Raw genomic sequence first — 19,613 nt, 5'->3', positions numbered from 1 at the left:
GCTGTTAGAGTCTGAGATCTCAAAAATCAGTTAATTATGTTACATCTATTAGATAAAAATAGTTTTAAAGTTATACACAGACTTTATTTAGGAAAAAAGATTAATTCACACAGTTAACTTCCAGGAGAGTTCTAATGTCTACATCAACCAATACTGTAGATAATAATTAGGCTCCATAATTCTGCTGGCTAACCTTATCTCATTTGGTGGTGGTTAATACTTGACAGTACTCATCATAATTCTGTTATTTTTTTCAGTGTCACTGGCTCTTCTCAATTCCATGGCTGTGGAATCAAAAATCTATATTAGCATTCAATAAAGAAATAACATAGGAAGGAAAAGAAAATAAGTTCTTTTTGTATGTGGTTAAAGTAGATGTGTTAAAAGGAAGGACTTATTTTAAGTGGTACTTTAACTTTCTCTTTTCTGTATCCTGTGAGTGTACCATTTAAATAGTCTATCAAATTGGATGTTTAGGCCAACCTATTCATACTATAGATTTGTTGCAGAAATAAGGGGGAGGAGTTAGTATGTTCTAGTATGATACTTAGAAATATAAATATAGCTTTATTTACAAGTTGTTCTGAAGTGTTTTTTTTATAATGATGAAATATGTCCCTGACATTTTAAGATTCTAAGATATAGTTAAAGATTATCATTGTGCTTTTGAATCTAACAATACAGGGATATTAGGAATGAGCACTCATTCATTTTCTACATTGTAAAAGGTTAATATCCATTGTAGGCCTATTTTACTAGTTTTTACTTCTGACTCAGAAATATCATTCCTATTTCTAATGTTTATTGGATTATTCATTTAAGCATTTTGTACCTCTTTCCTTGTTTATAAAATAGAGACTGTTAGGTCTCTATTTTGTTTATTAAAATACACTTAGTTGGGCACCAGACAGACCTTTTTTGTGCCCTCTTTTTGTTATCTTGTGTTAATTATAAGTGGGACTTTAAAAAATAATTTATACTCTTTTGTAACGAGTTCTCCTTACCGTTCTGAAAGAAGAGTTCTTTACTTAATCTTTACCTCCTCCTTCCTAGAGTTGGTACAGAGGTGACTTTTCAGCTCTTCACTGGCATGATCAAAATTCTTATGAGATTTTTGTCACTGCAGTCATTTGGGTTTTATTTGAGGTATAAAACAAACCATGGGTACTTTTTGTTGCTTTTTAATTATTGTTTTTCCCTTACCTTCTTGAAACTATAAAAAGGTCTTCATTTTTAAATATTTTGTTAGAAGCAACTAACAAGTTTTTTCTGTATCTTCTAAGTAAAAGAGCTCAAGAAGAGCTAATAGATTAAAACTGCCTGTGGTAGTTTTGCCTCCTAAAAGTATGTATATATATAGAAATCTTTCAGTGACCCTCTTGTATATGTATTTCAGAATGCCACAATGGCTTAGTAGTAAGAAATACTTATTTAAAATCAGGCTTGGTTTTGTGAGGAGCTAGTAAAGGTTTTTCTCTTTCAGCTTTAGCTTGTTTCTGCGGAGGATTCCGCTCTTTCTCCATCAGTTTCACAGCCCTGGAATTGTAGAAAAGCTCTGGTTTCAAGACCATTGATATCATTTCTGTCAGGGTGAGTTTCAAGTTAATTTCATAACGAAAACTAAATATGTTAAACAACAGGACATGAGCTTCTCATTGTAAGTGGCTGAATTTAATAGCAAAGCACATCAAAATAAAATGTACCCAAGTTACTAGCTAAGACTTAGGATAAGTTTCTGGTTGAAAGTAGAAGAAAACATGTAAACGTATATTCTCCTTAAACTTTAACATTTGTTTTAGAAACCTAAAAGTTTTCTAGAAAAAAAAATAGATCTGTTTTTTATTCCACCACCACTTGTCTTTTAATATAACATTAAGATTAATTTTGATGCTGCATTAAACTAAGCAGATAGAAACTGTGTCAGTAAACTATGCATGAATTATTTTTCACAATTTTGCCAGAAGAGCAAATAATAAATTTAAATATTCCCCACAATCCAAATACATATATATAGATCTCAACAGTTTTTATTCTAAATACTAATATTAAAATCAAGATTGAGTTATGTTGTAATAAACATCATTTTAACCTTATATTGAACCTTTTTATTTTACCAAACTAATAACTAAGTTAACCTTTTACAGTTCGTGGCTTGTAAGAGACATTTAAACCTTTTTTGCATAATTATTATTAGTTTCTTAATTATTGCCCCAGATGTTGAGTATGTTGGATTTTCTATAATAATTTAGGATATATTATATGAAATCAGTAAATATTCATATTCAAAATTAAAATAGTTGAAACTAATGTTTATGTATGTTTTACATATTTAGCTCCCTTTGGGTGAATATTTAATAAGCAAAGTAAATCTCAAAGTGCCTTTTTAATGATCTGGGTATTTAATCTGCATAACAAATTATTTATGACCATATTATTACAAAATTATGGCATACCATATGATTGTAACATGGAATTATTTCTTTTTTCATTGGCCTTCTAAATTTTGTTTTTTGGGTTATGGGCTCCTCCTCAACTTGCTTATCTCCTTATGTTTTAGGAGACTATTAATAATTCTTGTCCATTCTACATACATATAGTTAAAATGAGAAAAAATATTATCAGCAAGTTTCTGCTTGCTATACGGAATTGCAAAAACAACGTTTTTAAAATATTTTTTCTCATTACCAAGTCATTCTTGGAGATTTTCAGACATGGTCTTTTAAGAAAAAGAAAATATGTCTATTATTTCTAGCAAGCATTGGCATTTATCTAAGTAAAAGTTTGGAGAAAAATTTGAAAAATACTTAGAAATAGGAATTAAAATCTGAAAATAGCCAGGCACAGTAGATTACAGCTTGCCTGTAATCCCAGCAGCTCAGGAGACTGACACAGGAGGATCATGAATTCAAAGTCAGCGTCAGCAATTTAATGAGGCCCTAAGCAACTCAGTGAGAGTCTGTCTCTAAATGAAATATTTTTAAAAGAGCTGGGGATGTGGCTTTGTAGTAAAGTGCCCCTGGGTTCGATCCCTGGTACAAAAAAAAACTGAAAATAACTTTATAGCATGGACAAGATTTATTAATGTCTACCTCAATAATCATTTAAAGTTTTTTTGCATGTATTTGCTGCCATTGATGTTCTGATTGCTTAAATTGCCCAGTGAATATGTGCAAAGATTTAAATGAAAAAGAATATGAATTTAACTTGATTTTTTTTCTCCTGTGATATAAATTCACATCTACAAATTTTAACTTTCAGAAATTAGAAAGTAATTTTTAAAGACTAAGGATGACAACTTCTGTACCTTATCAAGAAGTCAAAGTACAGTTTGTGAATGTCATAAGTGACATCGTTTTTATTACAATTGATCATTGTATTTTGCATTTAGATTTGTATTGTGACTACTTTAAAACCTGTTATAAAGTTCTCTGGAGTTTTTAAAAATATTTTATGTTAACATTATCAATAACAATTTGAAGTAGTTTACACAATACCTGTGGATTTTATTCTTTTTTTGTTTTGTGTTCAAATTGATGTTAGTTGCTGTACTTGGTTTCATTGCTGCAAATGCATTCCCTAAAGTGTAAAGGTTAGCAGATCTTGCACTGGAATTGGATTTAAAAACAAGCATTTGGTTCAACTTAAAGCTCTGAAAATGCAACTTACTTTTTGCATTTATTATGCACTTATTTAAAGTATAGAAATGAATAACTTTTCCTTAAAAGATATACTGTGACCAATGAGCTTTTACAGTAGCTGTAATTAGTTCCATGTATCTGATTTCCCCAAATTTATTTCTAGAGAGATATGAATGCTTATTCTCCAAATATGTAAGTCCCTGTGCTTTAGTACAGAACAACCTCTTAAGAATAAACATGTTGGTTGGTCTGCTATTTTTCTAACAAGTCATTCATAAGAAATGACTGGAATGACAACAGGAAATTTATTCTGTTATAAGGTTTTTACTTCTTAAAATATAAAATTTTGATGACCTATTTTTATTGTTGGATGCCGGTATTTTCTTTAAAAAAAAATCACTTGATTTAAAGTTTGTTTTAATTATACATATAAAGTTATCGGTTTTCATTCTTGATACTTTTTTAAAAATTTAACTTACTGTACATTCTATATAAACCTAACTCTAGTCAACTAAAATTAGTTTCCTTTAAATATTTAGGTGTCAGACAAAGAGAAAATTGACCAACTTCAAGAAGAACTTCTGCATACTCAGGTAATTCTGATGAGTAAGAAAACCCAGGATCTTTTTTAAAAATAATCCTATGTAAGTTTGATGATATGTAAGTTTGGAAGTTTACTTTTTTCAACAAAGCAATATTTGGAATTGTTATTGATAAACTCTTGTTATCACTAAGAGAGAAAAGCTAATTGAGAACTAAGGAGGAGCTATGTAAGTATTGAATTAACTCGTTTATGTGTCTCATTTTGAGTGTACTGTGAAAAAAGGAAGGAAAGTGGTTGTTCCTATATGAACTGACTCTTGCATTTTTATATTGATAAAATAATTCTTTAATTGGCAACAGTTAAAGAAATTTGAATTGAGTCTACTACCACATAATCTAGTGAGCTCTCCGAAATCTTTTTCTTTGCTTCTCTGAAGCCTGAAATCAATGAGATGGTACTTTTCTAAAGGTATTTCTGGTTCCACTTTGAAAAACTATTCTTTTAATAGTTTGTAAAATCATCATTTTAAAGATCTGTTCTGTGAGTAGGTAACTTGTGCAGTGTTATTAGTAGATGACTTTCTAGTGCAAAATTGCCTTATCACTTCATCATCTATATTCTATATAAATAACAGTAATGTACAATCATTAAGAGTTAGTTTTAAAAGTTAAAAGATTTTTCATCTTGGGTCTTTCTATTTAGGAAAAAAAACAAGTATCAATCTGGATGAAATTAAACAACTAATATGTACATTTTGAGTCACAGGTTTCCTTGATTTTTTCATTGAGTCTTATACCCGACTGTATGCTACAATCACCTATGTTCTGGGTGGCCCCATATATTTTTTATTATTTGCCATTTATTTATTTATAGAGCACTTATAGTTGTGCATAGTAGTTGGATTCATTTTGACAAAATCATACATGGCATGGACTTTGATTTTAATCACATTCCCTCCCTTCCCGGCCTTCCCTCCCCTCCTTTCCCCATTCTCTTTCTTCTACTGATCTTCCTTTCACTTGCTTATTTATTTTTGACTGGTGCTTTCTGCATATACATAAAGGTGAAATTCCCTGTGGTACATTTATATATGCATATAATGTGATTTTGTTAAATTCATTTCATATTTCCTTCCCTTTCACTTTCTTCCTTCCTCCCTCTGGATCTCCTTTTACTCTAATGATCTTCCCCATATATTTATGATACTGACCACCCCTGCCCAACATCTTCTTTCTCTTATTTTGCTCTAGCTTCCACATAAGAGAAAACATTCAATCCCTGATTTTCAGAGTCTGTCTTATTGCACTTTGCATGATGTTCTGTTTTCATAATTTTTTTCTTCTTTATGGGTGACAAATACATTAAGAAAGGTTCAACATTTCTAGCAATCAAGGAAATGCAAATAGAAGCTACACTAAGATTTCATCTCATTCCAGTCAGGATAGCAGTTATTAAGAACACAATAATAAATCCTGGCAGGGATCGGGGGGTACACCTGTACATTGTTGGGGAGCCTGCAAATTAGTACGACTACTCTTAAAGCAGTATGGAGATTCCTCAAAATATTAGGAATAAAACCACCATATGACCCAGCTATCCTACTCCTTGGTATTTATCTAAAGAAACTAAAAGCAGAATAGTATAGTGATACAGCAGGAGTTAAGAATCACTGGTTTTATAGATGTGGACATGCTGTGGAGAGAAGTGGAGTAAGCAAGCTGGAATGCATGCTGGGCCTAACTTAGCCGTCTTCATTGCCTAAAGAGATCTCAACAGCAGTGGCAGCCTTGCTGCTGCTAGGAGGAGAAGGAAAGGTCATCCATCTGTCTTGTCTCTTCGTCCCTAGGAGGATAAGAGGGAGCAGTTGCTGATGTCACAAATACACTTTCAGGAAATAACTTCTAAATCTTGGTTGAAATTTTTAACCATCCTCAGTGGATTTTTTTATGTTTTCAGCTATTTAGTAAGTATCTTGTTGGGAGAACAGGTGGCACATAGGCTAATATTCTTCATAATGATCTTCATGCTAGAATTACTTTTAAAAGGTAAAAGATGATGACGACAGAAACATCTAGAAGGATAAATGAACTTGATTCCAGTTTCTAGCCAACATATGAAAACACAGACATCACTGAAAACCTCTATCAAAAAGTTAAAATTCTTTTTTGGGATGTGGTAGTTCCTCAGAATCTAGAGAAAAAGTCCAAATATGTAAAAGCTACCATGAGTTCAGTGTCATAATAAAGCGGTGTTAAAGACTTTCCTGCTGTGGGATTAAAAACCAAAGGAGCAGAGCACCTGTACTGGAAAGCAATTAAAACTTTTCAGTATGTTCATGACCATTATTTAGAAGATGCTAATTGGTGTGTGAAATCAGGTGATGATACATATGTCATACTAGACAATTTGAGATGACTGCTTTCAAATCACGGTGCTGAAGAACGAATTCACTTTGGGAGAAGTACTGTGTAAAGCAGGATTGCATGAGTGGAGATCAAAGAAGCCTTGAAGAGATTTGGTAGTGATGCATTTAAAACAGTCAGATGTACCCATAATTCCTCCAATGAAAACGGGAATAATGTATGTAAATTATAAATGTAAACCTGGAGATTCCAGAGGTAATCACTGGAAAATAAACTTTTCATCCCTTTCTACAAGAATACCACCTAATCAAAGGTTATCTACCCAGAACTTTTTGGTACTGTTACTATAAATATCCTCCTGTAGAGGTCCTGGTTACTGTTCTGATCTGACAGTTTCTTTTCACAATGTTGATTCTGCAACAATCAAGAATACTTTGTTTATTATCTTCATCTGTATGGCTATTTATATAGATATCAACCTGCATTATCTGAAAATTGAAATAATTCAAGCAAACAAAAATGAAGATCCAAGAGTAAAATTAGGAAACCCTTGAAAGAAAAGTGTGAATGAACCCCAAAAATGTCTAGCAGTACAATGAAGAAGGACTTGGGCATATTTGACATAGAACCCTGAAATCCCAGTGAGGAATTAATTCTGAGTAAACATTCCATATAGAAATCTTTCAAGTAAATGACTAAACTGAAACTGAAGTCTATTAAAATGGTTTGATATGGTAATGTATGTACATGCACATACATACACATATAACACACACACATATATGAGGAACTTACGTTTTTAAAACTGACAAGGTTGAAGAACTAGAAGAGATTTTGTTGTTGGCTCCTGGCCATGTATATTATTTTGATTGAGTAACTAAAATAGTTAACTTTGCTAAAACTGCACTGCACTATGTAAATCCACACTGCTAAAAAGACCTGCCTTAAGAAAATTTAGAAGGAAATATGGTTGCTCAGTGTTTATACTTATTTATAGTGTGATATAAATGAACCAGTCACCCTCCCCCACATGCATAGTTACCTAATGAAAATTTTGTTGTTGTGGTTATTTATAATTGGAAATATCTATTCAAGAAGAAGGTAGACTAAGAATGGCACTTATCCTAAAGTGCATTAATAAAACTACATTTTGTAAGTTAAAAAATTCACTGGTCTGAAAGTGTGATCGCTAGATCAGAAGTATCAGTGTTCTTTGGGAGGTGTTAAAAAATGGCAAATTCTTGTCTCTGTCCCACTCTGGGAATGGAACCTAGCAATCTTTTTTTTTTTTTTTTTTTTTGGTTGCTCAGAACATTACAATGATCTTGACATATCATATTTCATACATTTGATTCAAGTGGATTATGAATTCTTATTTTTACCACGTATACAGATTGCAGGATCACATTGGTTATACATCCGGAACCTAGCAATCTTTGTTTTGAAAATCTTTCAAGGAAGTTGTGATTTGCCCTACAGTATATTATTGTTCTAGAACCTTGCAAGACAGGTTAATAGCACATTGCTGTAGTTGACATGTGTACTAAAGAATGAAAATATAAATCCCCAAATAGATTCCATATTTACAAGGAAATGAGCCAGTGGAAATCCTACCACCTTTATGTATCCCTTAATATCAACCCTTTGACTTGTACAGTTGTAGTTATTAGCCACTGAGCATTGACACAACACTGTGTGGAGAATTCATAATATAATAAAACCATGGAATTAGCTGTGTCTGTATCAGTGATTTCCAGTAGAAAGAAATACGCAGGTCACCTGAAAAATTGAAAGTTTTACATTAAAAAAGGATGAAAAGAAACAGATGAAATTGTTTAACAATATACTATTTAAAAGCCCAATATGTCTCAAATACTTTAATTTTAATGTGTGATCCATGTAAAAGTATTAAATAAGATATTCTATGCTTACAGCATATCTTCATAGACCAGCCATATTTTAAGTGTTCAGTAGTTTCTTTGGCTTGTGACTACCATATTAGGCAACAGTAATCTACCAGAATTTTGTTATATGTGCTATTAGTGGATATAAATGGACGTGTAAAAAATGTTTATAGTGCAACGTAAACTGTTTCATATTATATGATTCAATTATATGTTTTCTTTAACTTGGTTTAAGCTGGACATTCTCAGAGGATAGGACCATGTTTAAGTGATAACTTTGTTCTAATACGCTTTTTTAATCAAAAGATTGAAACTTTTTAAAAAACTTTTCTTAAAAACTATTTTCTATTATGAAAATTATGATGTGCATTTATACAGGAACATTCTGCTGATTATTGGGAAGAGTGCTTCTTAGTAGTTTCTTGTACATTTTTTAATGTTTAGAAGAAATAAGAATGAGGAAGACCAGTTCAAAAGGATCACATTCACTTAAGAAGAGGAGATGGTTACCAAGCAACTCCTTTGACAGAATACCCTCTTTGAATTTATTAGTTTTCTTTGCAATCTATTTTTATATCATTATTTTAAATATTGACATATTTTCTCTGGGCATTGGCATTTAACAAAACGGAAGAATTTGAACCTCTGACTCAGACAAACTTATATTCAAAAACTCTTTTTCTCCACCAATACAAGCTAGGTTGCCTTGGGCATGCTACCACACATCCCTAAATTAAGATCCTACTCTGCATAACTCCTGCCATGTGACGTTTCTAGGATGGCTAAGATAGTTAATACATGGGAAACAACTTAGTAGAGAGTCTATCACGTGCTACATGCTCAAGTATTGTAGTTATTATTACTTTATATCATAGCATCAATTAAAACAAAATAACTTGGGAATGGAAAGAATCTGAATTTTTGTCGAATGGCCCTATAATGCAAACCTTAAATTTTGACAATAACAAGAAATACTGCCTTTTTAGGGTGTACTTCAGAACCTACTTTTTAAAATTCATACATATTTGATATTTCTAAATAACTTAATTTTTTCAGTGTAAGAAATTTGTAAAGAATTTTTCAAATTAAATGCTAAATTACAATAGAAAGTCATGAATTTCACTATTTAATATTCAGAGTTTCATTATTGCCTTATAAGCCTTTTAAAAGTAATATATATTTTAAATAGGTGATATGACTTCAAAATTTCGGAAGATTTTAATTTGGACTTAGTATTTGTTGACCCATCTTTTTCTCATATAATTGTATGTATTATTTTTTTGCAGCTAAAGTATCAGAGAATCTTGGAACGTTTAGAAAAGGAGAACAAAGAATTGAGAAAATTAGTATTGCAGAAAGACGATAAAGGCATCCATCATAGAAAGCTGAAGGTATTTTCTTTCAGTTTATTAATTCTCAAAACTTTGACACATACCTTTGTTCATTGATACCAGTTTTTAAGGAACTGTAGAATGTTTTGTTATCCTTTTATTTCCAACTTAATGTCAACAGTCTCCCAGATTTATTCTTATACTGGATTCCTAAAAGCCTTATTTTTAAGAGTAATTCCTTGGGAATTTATTTTTCTGAAATACTTAATTTTATCTCTAGGCTTAATTTCTACATCTATATAATTAGAATTATTAATTTGATGGACATTTAACTATGACATCATCATTGCCTTACTATTATTTCCAGTGAATGACTGAGCCACTTTATTTGATTTTAAAAATTAACATTCATCTTTTAAAGGAAGCTTCTTTGGCATTTATAAAAATTTTTCGAAAAAGCCTGATGATATTATTATTAGCACATTGGTAATTACCACTATCTCCCACCAAACCAAGCCAAGCCAGCATATGTGTTTAATGAAATTAAAGTAGTTCATTTAGCTTAAATGTTGTAAGTAAGCACAATAAGTACTCATGGCACATACATTCTGTAGCCAAGGTCCAAATATTTCATTCTAGTTTAAAGAATGTGTTGCTAGCTCTGATTCTTAAGTTGTGACAGTACAAAATAGATAACTAGCATGGCTTTATTTACAAGTGGCTCTTACCAGTTGAGAAAAGCCACATCCAAATGTAACTGTATGTTGAGAATTTACCTAAAAGATGGCATTTTCTCTCATAAAATGCATTGGTAATGAAATTTCTTTTTAAATTTTTTTGCTTGCTTTTAGATAGATGGAATGACAGTTGCTTACCATTTAATTACTTTCAGTTATAAAAGATTAAGACACTTAAACCCTAATGTTGTTTGTATCTTGGCATTAAAACTTATCTTAAAAAAAAAAAGCACCTATCTTTAATTAGTAAATGGGTCTTTTTTTTTCCAGACCACTTTGCTTATTTGTTTGGTCTTCAGATATTTTACTTATATGTAAGACACCATGTTCATTCCTTATCTACAGAGAAGCAATCCAGGATATCTGTCCCAGATGCTCTAACATAGTAGCCTTCCGAGGTGTCAGAGGAAGCTTAACCTCTTTTACTGGCTTAACAGTCCTCTTGGTGATCATTTCTCTAGTTTTAGCCTCAGATGTTTATTTGCATATGTTCTCTATCCTTTTTGTTTCTCCCTGTCAAACACACACACCCCATACTTGGCAGAGAACAATAGCTTCCTTGTCAATTGGTCACCTGGCCTCTTTTAACGCCTTTTTGGTATTAATGGTCTTCCTCTATTGACATTTAATATTAGCTCATCAGTAATAATACCTTCCTTTTATTATTTAATTAGAATTTTAGGAAGTTCTAAATTTTTTCTCTAAATTAAACTGAAACTCTAAAGTAAACTGAAGATGAAATGGCATTTTACCCTTTATTCAACTGATTTTCTTACAGTTTTTTTTTAATAGTGTCTTGTGGATGTACGTAATAGTGAGTCTCGCTGTGGTATCTTCATATATATGTGAACATAGGAAATTTAGATCAGACTCATTCCACTGTTCTTCCTTTTCCCATCTCTTAATGTTTTAATGTTTACTATGAAGATATATTTATGTAACTGGAAAAAGCAGTATAATCATGGGAAAACAATTTGAACATATCACATTTTTTTTCTCTAGACACATCTGTAGTATTTTTTTCCTTAATGTTTCAATTTTCTATTAATTTTTTAAAATTTTACAGAAATCTTTGATTGATATGTATTCAGAAGTTCTTGATGTTCTCTCTGATTATGATGCCAGTTATAATACACAAGATCATCTACCACGGGTAAGTGAAAAAATAATACACAATGAACTTGCTCATTAGCAAAAATCACCTTCTTAAAAGTTTTATGTATCTATACACATATTGTATGCATTTACATATGTACACTCACATAGACATACATAATTTTTTACCTATATAATATTATTTATGTGTTCAGATGATAGCTTAAGCACTGAGTATTGTTTGACTCTTTATTTTGCTCCATATTAACATCTTATTTATGTATTGTATAATGTTATGAAGGAAGACTATTGGATATTTGGCATTATAAATTCATTAGATTTATAATAGTAAAATACCTGAACCATGAATTAAATTAGGCACACAAATGAAATTTAACCTAATAGAATTTAAATGTATTTCTAAAGAGTAAACTAGCTATAGAAAATTTGTGGAGAGTTAGTAATCTAGTATTAGAAAAAGTGGTTTTAATTAATTGAGCACAAGTTTTTTTAATTAAAATTTGGCTATAAATAATGGATCTGATTAATGTTTTGCTATATCAACCATCATTTTGTCATGGGTTTTCAAAAACTCATTTATTTTTATTTTTAATTTGGCTTTATTGATCTTGGATTCTGAAACTGGATGTCTGAATGTTTTGTTTCCAAAAACAAAAATTATCTTTTGCTCATGGCACATGTAAAAAAAAGAAGCCATTTTTTTTTCCCCTTTCAAAGGGGAGAAAAATCACCATGTGTTGAAAGGAAATCAAAACAAACAACTACATTCTGCAGCACGAAATAGTCAACTCAGGGCTACCATTGCCTGATGACCTTCTATCAGATTTTACGTGAGGCTTCTCAGAAGGATGTACGTTTAATTCACCCTGAAGATGACCACAATACTTTTCTCCAGTAATCTAATATGATATTTAATAACCCTTTGCTTCCAAGGGCATTTGTTCTTCATTCTAATGCATTCAACCTTTTCTACATTACTTTTTTCCTACTTCTCTATGAAAATAGAACCTCCATCTAACTGATATTTTATACCGAAAAGATGGATTACATTAATAGAGCATTAACCCCTATTCTTAGAAATTTGACCTAATATAGCATATTAACTGACACATCTATCTTATAAATTATTCTTTTTTAAAATTATATCATCCTTTTTCTACATTTTTATTGCTTCTTTTTAATCATACTTGACAGTAGAATTCATTGTGATATAATTGTACCAGCATAGAATATATCTTATTCTAGTTAAGACCCCTTCTTATAGATGCATATGATGGTGGGATTCACTGTGGTGTACTCATATGTGTACATAGGAAAATTATTTCAGATTCATTGCATTGTCTTTCTTTTTCCCATCCCGATTCCCTTCCCTCATCGTTATACAAAATACATATATGATGATGTGAGGGGGAAGAAGAAAAAAAAAGAGAGAAAGTAGATTGGGTAGAGGAAGGTGATGGGAGGGGAGGGCGGGTAGGGAGGGTAGCAGAATACAATAGACACTAGTATTGTTGTATGTATATACGTGGCTGTATAACCAATGTGATCCTGCAATCTGTACAAGTGGAAAAATGAGAATTCATACCCAATTTGTATCAAATGTATGATATGTCAAGATCATTGTATTGTCTTGAGCAACTAATAAAAAAAAAAAAACAAAGGTTGAATGTTTTTGCTGATATGTGGAGGCTAACCCACAATAAGTGGGGAGAGGGAATTAATAGATAGGCTCAGTAGGTTAGACAAAAACTCATTTTTTAACTATAATAATTTTAAAAGACTAAAACAGCAACATTTCATATCTATTTAAGCAAATTTTTTTATCTGAGAAATATGAATAAATGTTATTTGCTTTGTGATAAGGTTGTTGTGGTTGGAGATCAGAGTGCTGGAAAAACAAGTGTGTTGGAAATGATTGCTCAAGCACGAATATTCCCTCGAGGATCTGGAGAGATGATGACACGTTCTCCAGTGAAGGTAAGAAAAACAGCCATCTGAATGAAGTGCTTCAGGAGAGTCACCACTTGATGGGGGCTGTTCATTGGGTGGAAATCAAGACTTTTAGTTAAAAGGAGTTTTATATAGCATTTTGAATGATTCTTAGTGTAGCAATGAGTAAGTGGCACAGCCAGAATGCCCATGTGGCAGAAAAAGAGAGTGTGGATGAGGACAGTGGAGGTACAGTGGCTGGCCAGGCTAGTATACAGCTCCTTGGGTGGTTGGAGAAGAGAAGCACTGTCATGTTTAAGGAACAGTAAAGACACCAGTGTGACTTGACCAGAGTGGAGAATTGTGATGATGTCACAGAGATAATGTAGGACTGGGTGAAGCAAATCATTAGGGCCTTGCACAGCATTGCAAAAACCATGATTTTTATTTTGAATAAGACGAAGAGCCAGTTCAGAATTTAAAGCAGAGTTATATTGCCTTTTAAGGGGTCTGGCTGCTATGTTAAAACTAGATAAAGGCAAGATAGATAGAATCATGGAAACCAGGTGAGAGGCTATCAGATTATCCAGTTGATCCTTGGACCAGTGAAGTAACATTGAAGGTAATAAGAAATAATTTGATTTTGAATCTGTTTTAAAGTAGCAACAACAGGATTTCTTGCCATATTTAATAGGGAAAGAGAGGGTATATGCTAGTGATGAAGGAGGTTGTGGACCTAAACACAGGACCCAGAATTGCATCCTGGGCACTCTCAATATTAAAAAGTTGAATGAAGAGACAATAAAGAAATGTGTGAAGGTCCAGCCAATGCAATAGGAGGAGAACCAGGACCTTACTGGGATCAGGAGAAAATATAGTGAGGAGGAGGAAGTGATCAGTAAGGTCAAATGCTGCTGAAAGGTTACAACAAAGACTGAGGAGCAGTCAGTCAGTGGTGTGGCCAGATATGGTGGCACACACTGTAATCCCAGTTACTCAGGAAGCTGAGGCAGGAAGATTAAAAGTTCAAGGGCAGCTTCAGCAAGACCCTGTCTCAAAATAAAAAGTCTGGGAATGTGGCTCAGTGGTAGATTGCTTGCCTAGCCTGTGCAAAGCCATGGATTCAATTCCTAGTCCCTAGTACCACCAAAAAAAAAAAAAAAAATGAAAAGCAATCATTTCAGTTTACCAGTGGGGACACATAAGTGGAATATATATGGAAATTTTTTGATTGCTTCTGCTTCCTCAATGAAATGAGAAGCCAAATTATCAGCTGTTATATAAGGAGAAAGGATTCAGACAGGAGAAAGAAATGAAGACTTTATGAGAAGTTGATGTACCTGTAGTAGTGAATTGATGAAGTCAAGTAGTGTTAGGATTGATGAGTTAGAAATCCCCATTAAGATCTGTGGATATAAATTTAAAGTGAATCTGTGGTTTTTTTGGTGAGGAGGGGGTGTTCCTTGTTCTTTGTTTTACAGTTAGCTGGTGGGGTGGGTATGGAATTATTAAGAATTGGGAAATTGGAAATCACCAAGAATTATAGCTAGAATAGTGGTAGAAAATGAGACAATGAGCTGATATCAAAATCTTCAAGAAGTGAAATCTTTTTATAATTGCAACAAGGAGTATTGGGCAGTCTAGTATGATTCAAACAAGAGAATGCACTTTTTTGGGTCTGGCTGTGTTATGTGATACTTGTTCCTTCTTCATGTTTCCGTGCTATTGAGTGAATGTACCAGACTTTATAAATCCATTTTACTATTGGTAGGAATTTGGGGTACCTCCAACATCCCAAAGTGAACCTATGCTTTATATCACATTTCATAATCAATTGGAAATCTACCTTTGGTGTCGTTACTAGTACCTTAATTGTAGAGGTTGTGGATAATAATGCAGGAGAGAATTAACTTTGTTCTGGTAGGTAGTTGTAGTGTGAACAGGTTTTCTTGAAACAGATAAGGTTTGTCTATTTCCAGATTTTTTCCAGATTTCTCCTTCTTGATGGACCCTGCACTCCATATTTTTGTCTCCCCAGGACAGTGAAATTAGCAAAGTTTTGACTTAGCATTTTAGTCTCTTTGCTGCTACTTTCTGCTTGGTTTTCTAATATGCACATGTCTTGAGGGCAAACAGTGCACAGGATATAGGACTTAGTTTTGTCAGGGTGTCACTTTTGCAGTTTATTTTTCTCTGGAATCGTGTCTACTTGATAAACCTGAACTCTAGTTTTTGTCTAGTCAATCCAGCAAAACTGCTGCAGGTTTCAGGCTTTTTTCTTGTCCTCTGCCCTGTGCCACAAATCAACAAATGCTCTGATGGAAAACAGCTGCAGGAGAATCCCCTGCAAATCCCCCTGGGATCCTGGACTTTGTCCAGGATATGCCATAGTTGCTTTCAGCACTATTTTTTTTTAAATCTAATCTGGTAGTTACTGTCAGTGGAAGGAGTTGTATTTTTAAAGTAAAATAGTAAAATTAAAGTGTGAAAAGTATAATCGCTAAATTAAGGAATGTGAAATTTAGAAGTTCTCATAAAACCCCTTGTCCAAGGGCCACTCCTTGGGTAAAGCTTCTCAGACTCTCCTAATATCATTGCCATTCTTATCTGTGGCACCCTAGGCTTTGCCACTCTGTTCTGTCTATGTATATTTCTCCTACTATGTAGTGAAGCCTAAGACAGGGCCAGTCGACTATATTTTCTTAACTGCAACACTTGACAAATAGGTCATAAGCATAAATGTTGAATAAATGAATTGCCCTTTACTTGAATTCACCTTTGAAGTTAATTGTAGTCCTTTCTTTGAGTTTTTCAAGTTTCACTGTATTCTGCATGACATTGACTAGGGAATGAAAAGGGGAAGAACATTTGGTTACAAGATATGAAGTAGTCAGTAATCTTGTTGGAAAATCACAACACATGTGATATATACATGAGCAATACAGAACTGCCAGAGTGATAGCTGTAGTGTGAAGAACTGTCAGATGTGTATGATGCAGTGGCTCTAGCTGGACCAGGTAAGTGCTGTAGAAATTAATATTAACTATAAATGTATCATTGTTATTTGTTTTCTGTAATTTCAGGTGACTCTAAGTGAAGGTCCTCACCATGTAGCCTTGTTTAAGGATAGTTCTCGGGAGTTTGATCTTACCAAAGAGGAAGATGTAAGTAGAATTCATCCAAGGCTTATGTGTGTAACTTTATAAGCCCTGTGAGCTTTTAAGACAATTAAATGGAATATCTGTGAACTAATATTTTCTTTGAATTTTGTTATCTTCCTTTAACAGCTTGCAGCATTAAGACATGAAATAGAACTTCGAATGAGGAAAAATGTGAAAGAAGGTTGTACAGTTAGCCCTGAGGTAAGAGTTGCAGTTTATTTCAAAATGTTTTATAGAAGTGCATTGTTTATAGTTTCAAGTAAATTTCAGTATTGGTATTGATGTTTGATTATAGCTGTCCCAAGATACAGAAATTTTTTGAAAAATAATCTAAATAATGTATCATTTTGTAGATAATATTCTAGAATAATTACTTTTAAGATTAGAACAACTTTTTTTTCCCAAATGTTTCATCTGAATGGATGAGATGCTGAATTTTCAGAATATATAGCACCAAAAAAATTCTTAACAACCCCCCCCCCCAATTTATGTTTTTTCTTCCTGAATAGACTATATCCTTAAATGTGAAAGGCCCTGGATTACAGAGGATGGTGCTCGTCGACTTACCAGGTGTGATAAATGTAAGTATAGACAAAACATGATTTTTTTTTTTTTTAATTTCTACTGTGGGTAACATTTATAATGACATTTAAAACCTTTTTCTTCAAGACTGTCACATCAGGCATGGCTCCTGACACAAAGGAAACTATTTTCAGTATCAGCAAAGCTTACATGCAGAATCCTAATGCCATCATACTGTGTATTCAAGGTAAATCATACTAAACAATTTTAGTTACATTGATATGCTTTCTTTAGTAATCCAAGCTCACCCCCAATAATGCACATTATGTAAATGTACAAGACAAATAGATGTTTACTTTTCCTTTTTTTTTCATTTTATTTGAATATAGAATTGAAGTTGAAGATATTTTCATATTTTTCATTCTAGGAATCATAGAAATTTTTATTGTTCATAGTTTCCTTTCATAAGTAAGGTAAATGTATTAAGAAAATGGTTCTTGTTATAAAGCAGACCTTAACTATATAGTTTGTATTTACTTTGCAATTATTATAGTGTCATTTTTCAACTTTTCAGATGGATCTGTGGATGCTGAACGCAGTATTGTTACAGACTTAGTCAGTCAAATGGATCCTCATGGAAGAAGAACCATATTTGTTTTGACCAAAGTAGACCTGGCAGAGAAGAATGTAGCTAGTCCAAGCAGGGTGAGAGCAAATTGTTTATTATAAGAACAGATTCTTCATAATAGCTCTAGCTGTAATAGGGATTGGTTAATTTTTTTTATTTTTTAATCTTTGTTAGTATTTATGGAATTTGATTCCTATTTTAAAATGAAGTATCAGAAAATTATAGTAAATTACTCAAGTGTAATTTTGGAATATAAATAAAATTCCATGTATATTGTAACTAATTTACTTACAAAATATTTTAAACTGCTAATGTTTGCCTTCCCTTCCTTTCTTCCACAAATCAGTGGTAGTATAGATTTATTTTGGATCTTACATATGCCATTTTACTGAAGGAAGGATTATCTTCTCTCATTCATCAAGACTGTGTGGTATAGCAGATGTTTTATTGAGCATCAGGCTCCAGCTTTCATCCATGCTTCACTATCAACTGGTTGTGTGGTCTTAGGCAAACTTAATCACTTTTCTGTATCCAGTCAATCCAGAATCCAGCCCATTAGTCTAGTTGCTAGATAAAATCTAAGATCATTTTCATTTTTTAAATTCTGTGAGTTCTATATGTAGTATTCAAATGTCTCTTATCTTAGGAAAATATGTTTAGAATAATTTCATTGAAATCTGTTAACAGCTTTCCTATTTCTACCCCCTCCTTGTGTGTCTTATTAGGGTTCAAGTCTTCTCTTAAAGATGTTCTCTATTTACTTGTAAAGACAGAAACTTCTGTGTTAAGAGTCTAGAAATCTGTAGCCAGATTGCTTAGCTTCAAATCCTGGCTTTATCATTTGTAGCTGTGTAATCTTGAGTAAATTTTTTTTAACTTTTCAGAGCTTAAGGCTTCATCATCTGGTGGAATGAGGATATTCATGGTACTGTCTTATAGGTTGTGAAGGTTTAATGAGTTTAATAAATATGGTAAAGTGGTTGGAATAACGCTTGGCACAGAAGTATTTGTTATATACATGGAAGCTATCATCTTTGAGTAATATTGTCCTACTCGTGTGTGACAACAGCTTTAGACTTTGGTACCCAGCCCCACTGCTACTTCATAGAATGTGTCCTTCCCATTTTACACCTTCTGGGACTATTCCTCGGTATCTGGAGTCTCCCAAACAGACCAGCCCTAGGTTCAGTGATTCTACAGAAGAACCCACAGGACTTACCACATAGTTATATTTACACCTAAGGTTTATTACAGTGAAAGGATACAAAGGAAGTCTGGCAGCCACAAATTGCTCGTTAGAGACTTCACACCTAAGGTTTTTTGTCAGATAGACATCCTCATGTACCAAAATTCCAGACTCCCACAAGGAAGGCACATTGTTCAGCATAAACCACATTACTTGTACAAAGAGCCACTGTCATTTAGAGTAAGTTTTATATCGGTATAGGGGATTGTTTATCAGTTAAGTTCCCAGATGCCAGGAAAAGGAAGCAGGCCTTTTTCAGGATTCTCTCAGGCCTGCTGTATTAACTCTCCATATCCTCATGACCTCCGCTGTGCCTTATTTTTAAGAGTAAGGCCTGATGTGGCTGTATTGGTCCTGATGTAGAGGAGAGAAGTAAAATAGAAATAAATTTCTGTGGCCTCCATTTCTCTCCAGACCTTTCTTTCTTTTTTTTTTTTTTTTCCTCTCCTTTGTAGGATAGTCAGTTTGAATTTCATCTGAATTGGAATTAAAGT

The 19,613-nt window shown here is 32.9% G+C and overlaps 1 protein-coding gene and 1 pseudogene across 4 annotated transcripts in view; both read left to right on the top strand.

The window, feature by feature from the left end:
• Positions 1-19,613, top strand: part of Opa1 (OPA1 mitochondrial dynamin like GTPase) — an 83,212-nt gene that overhangs the window by 19,029 nt on the left and 44,570 nt on the right. For all 4 annotated transcript variants that reach the window (XM_026400291.2, XM_026400290.2, XM_026400293.2 and 1 more), the window contains 9 exons: positions 4,178-4,231; positions 9,736-9,840; positions 11,584-11,670; positions 13,497-13,610; positions 16,646-16,726; positions 16,850-16,924; positions 17,233-17,304; positions 17,393-17,492; positions 17,820-17,950. In XM_026400291.2, the coding sequence (XP_026256076.1) occupies positions 4,178-4,231; positions 9,736-9,840; positions 11,584-11,670; positions 13,497-13,610; positions 16,646-16,726; positions 16,850-16,924; positions 17,233-17,304; positions 17,393-17,492; positions 17,820-17,950 (819 nt within the window). The remainder of the gene's footprint in view (positions 1-4,177; positions 4,232-9,735; positions 9,841-11,583; positions 11,671-13,496; positions 13,611-16,645; positions 16,727-16,849; positions 16,925-17,232; positions 17,305-17,392; positions 17,493-17,819; positions 17,951-19,613) is intronic.
• LOC113190793 (glycoprotein-N-acetylgalactosamine 3-beta-galactosyltransferase 1 pseudogene) lies at positions 6,053-7,044 on the top strand (annotated as a pseudogene).

This window comes from Urocitellus parryii, chromosome 2 (genome assembly GCF_045843805.1).
Source record: "Urocitellus parryii isolate mUroPar1 chromosome 2, mUroPar1.hap1, whole genome shotgun sequence".
Classification (NCBI taxonomy): Eukaryota; Metazoa; Chordata; class Mammalia; order Rodentia; family Sciuridae; genus Urocitellus; species Urocitellus parryii.
The sequence above is the reverse complement of the archived record's forward strand: the minus strand, read 5'-3'. Positions and strand labels throughout refer to the sequence as shown.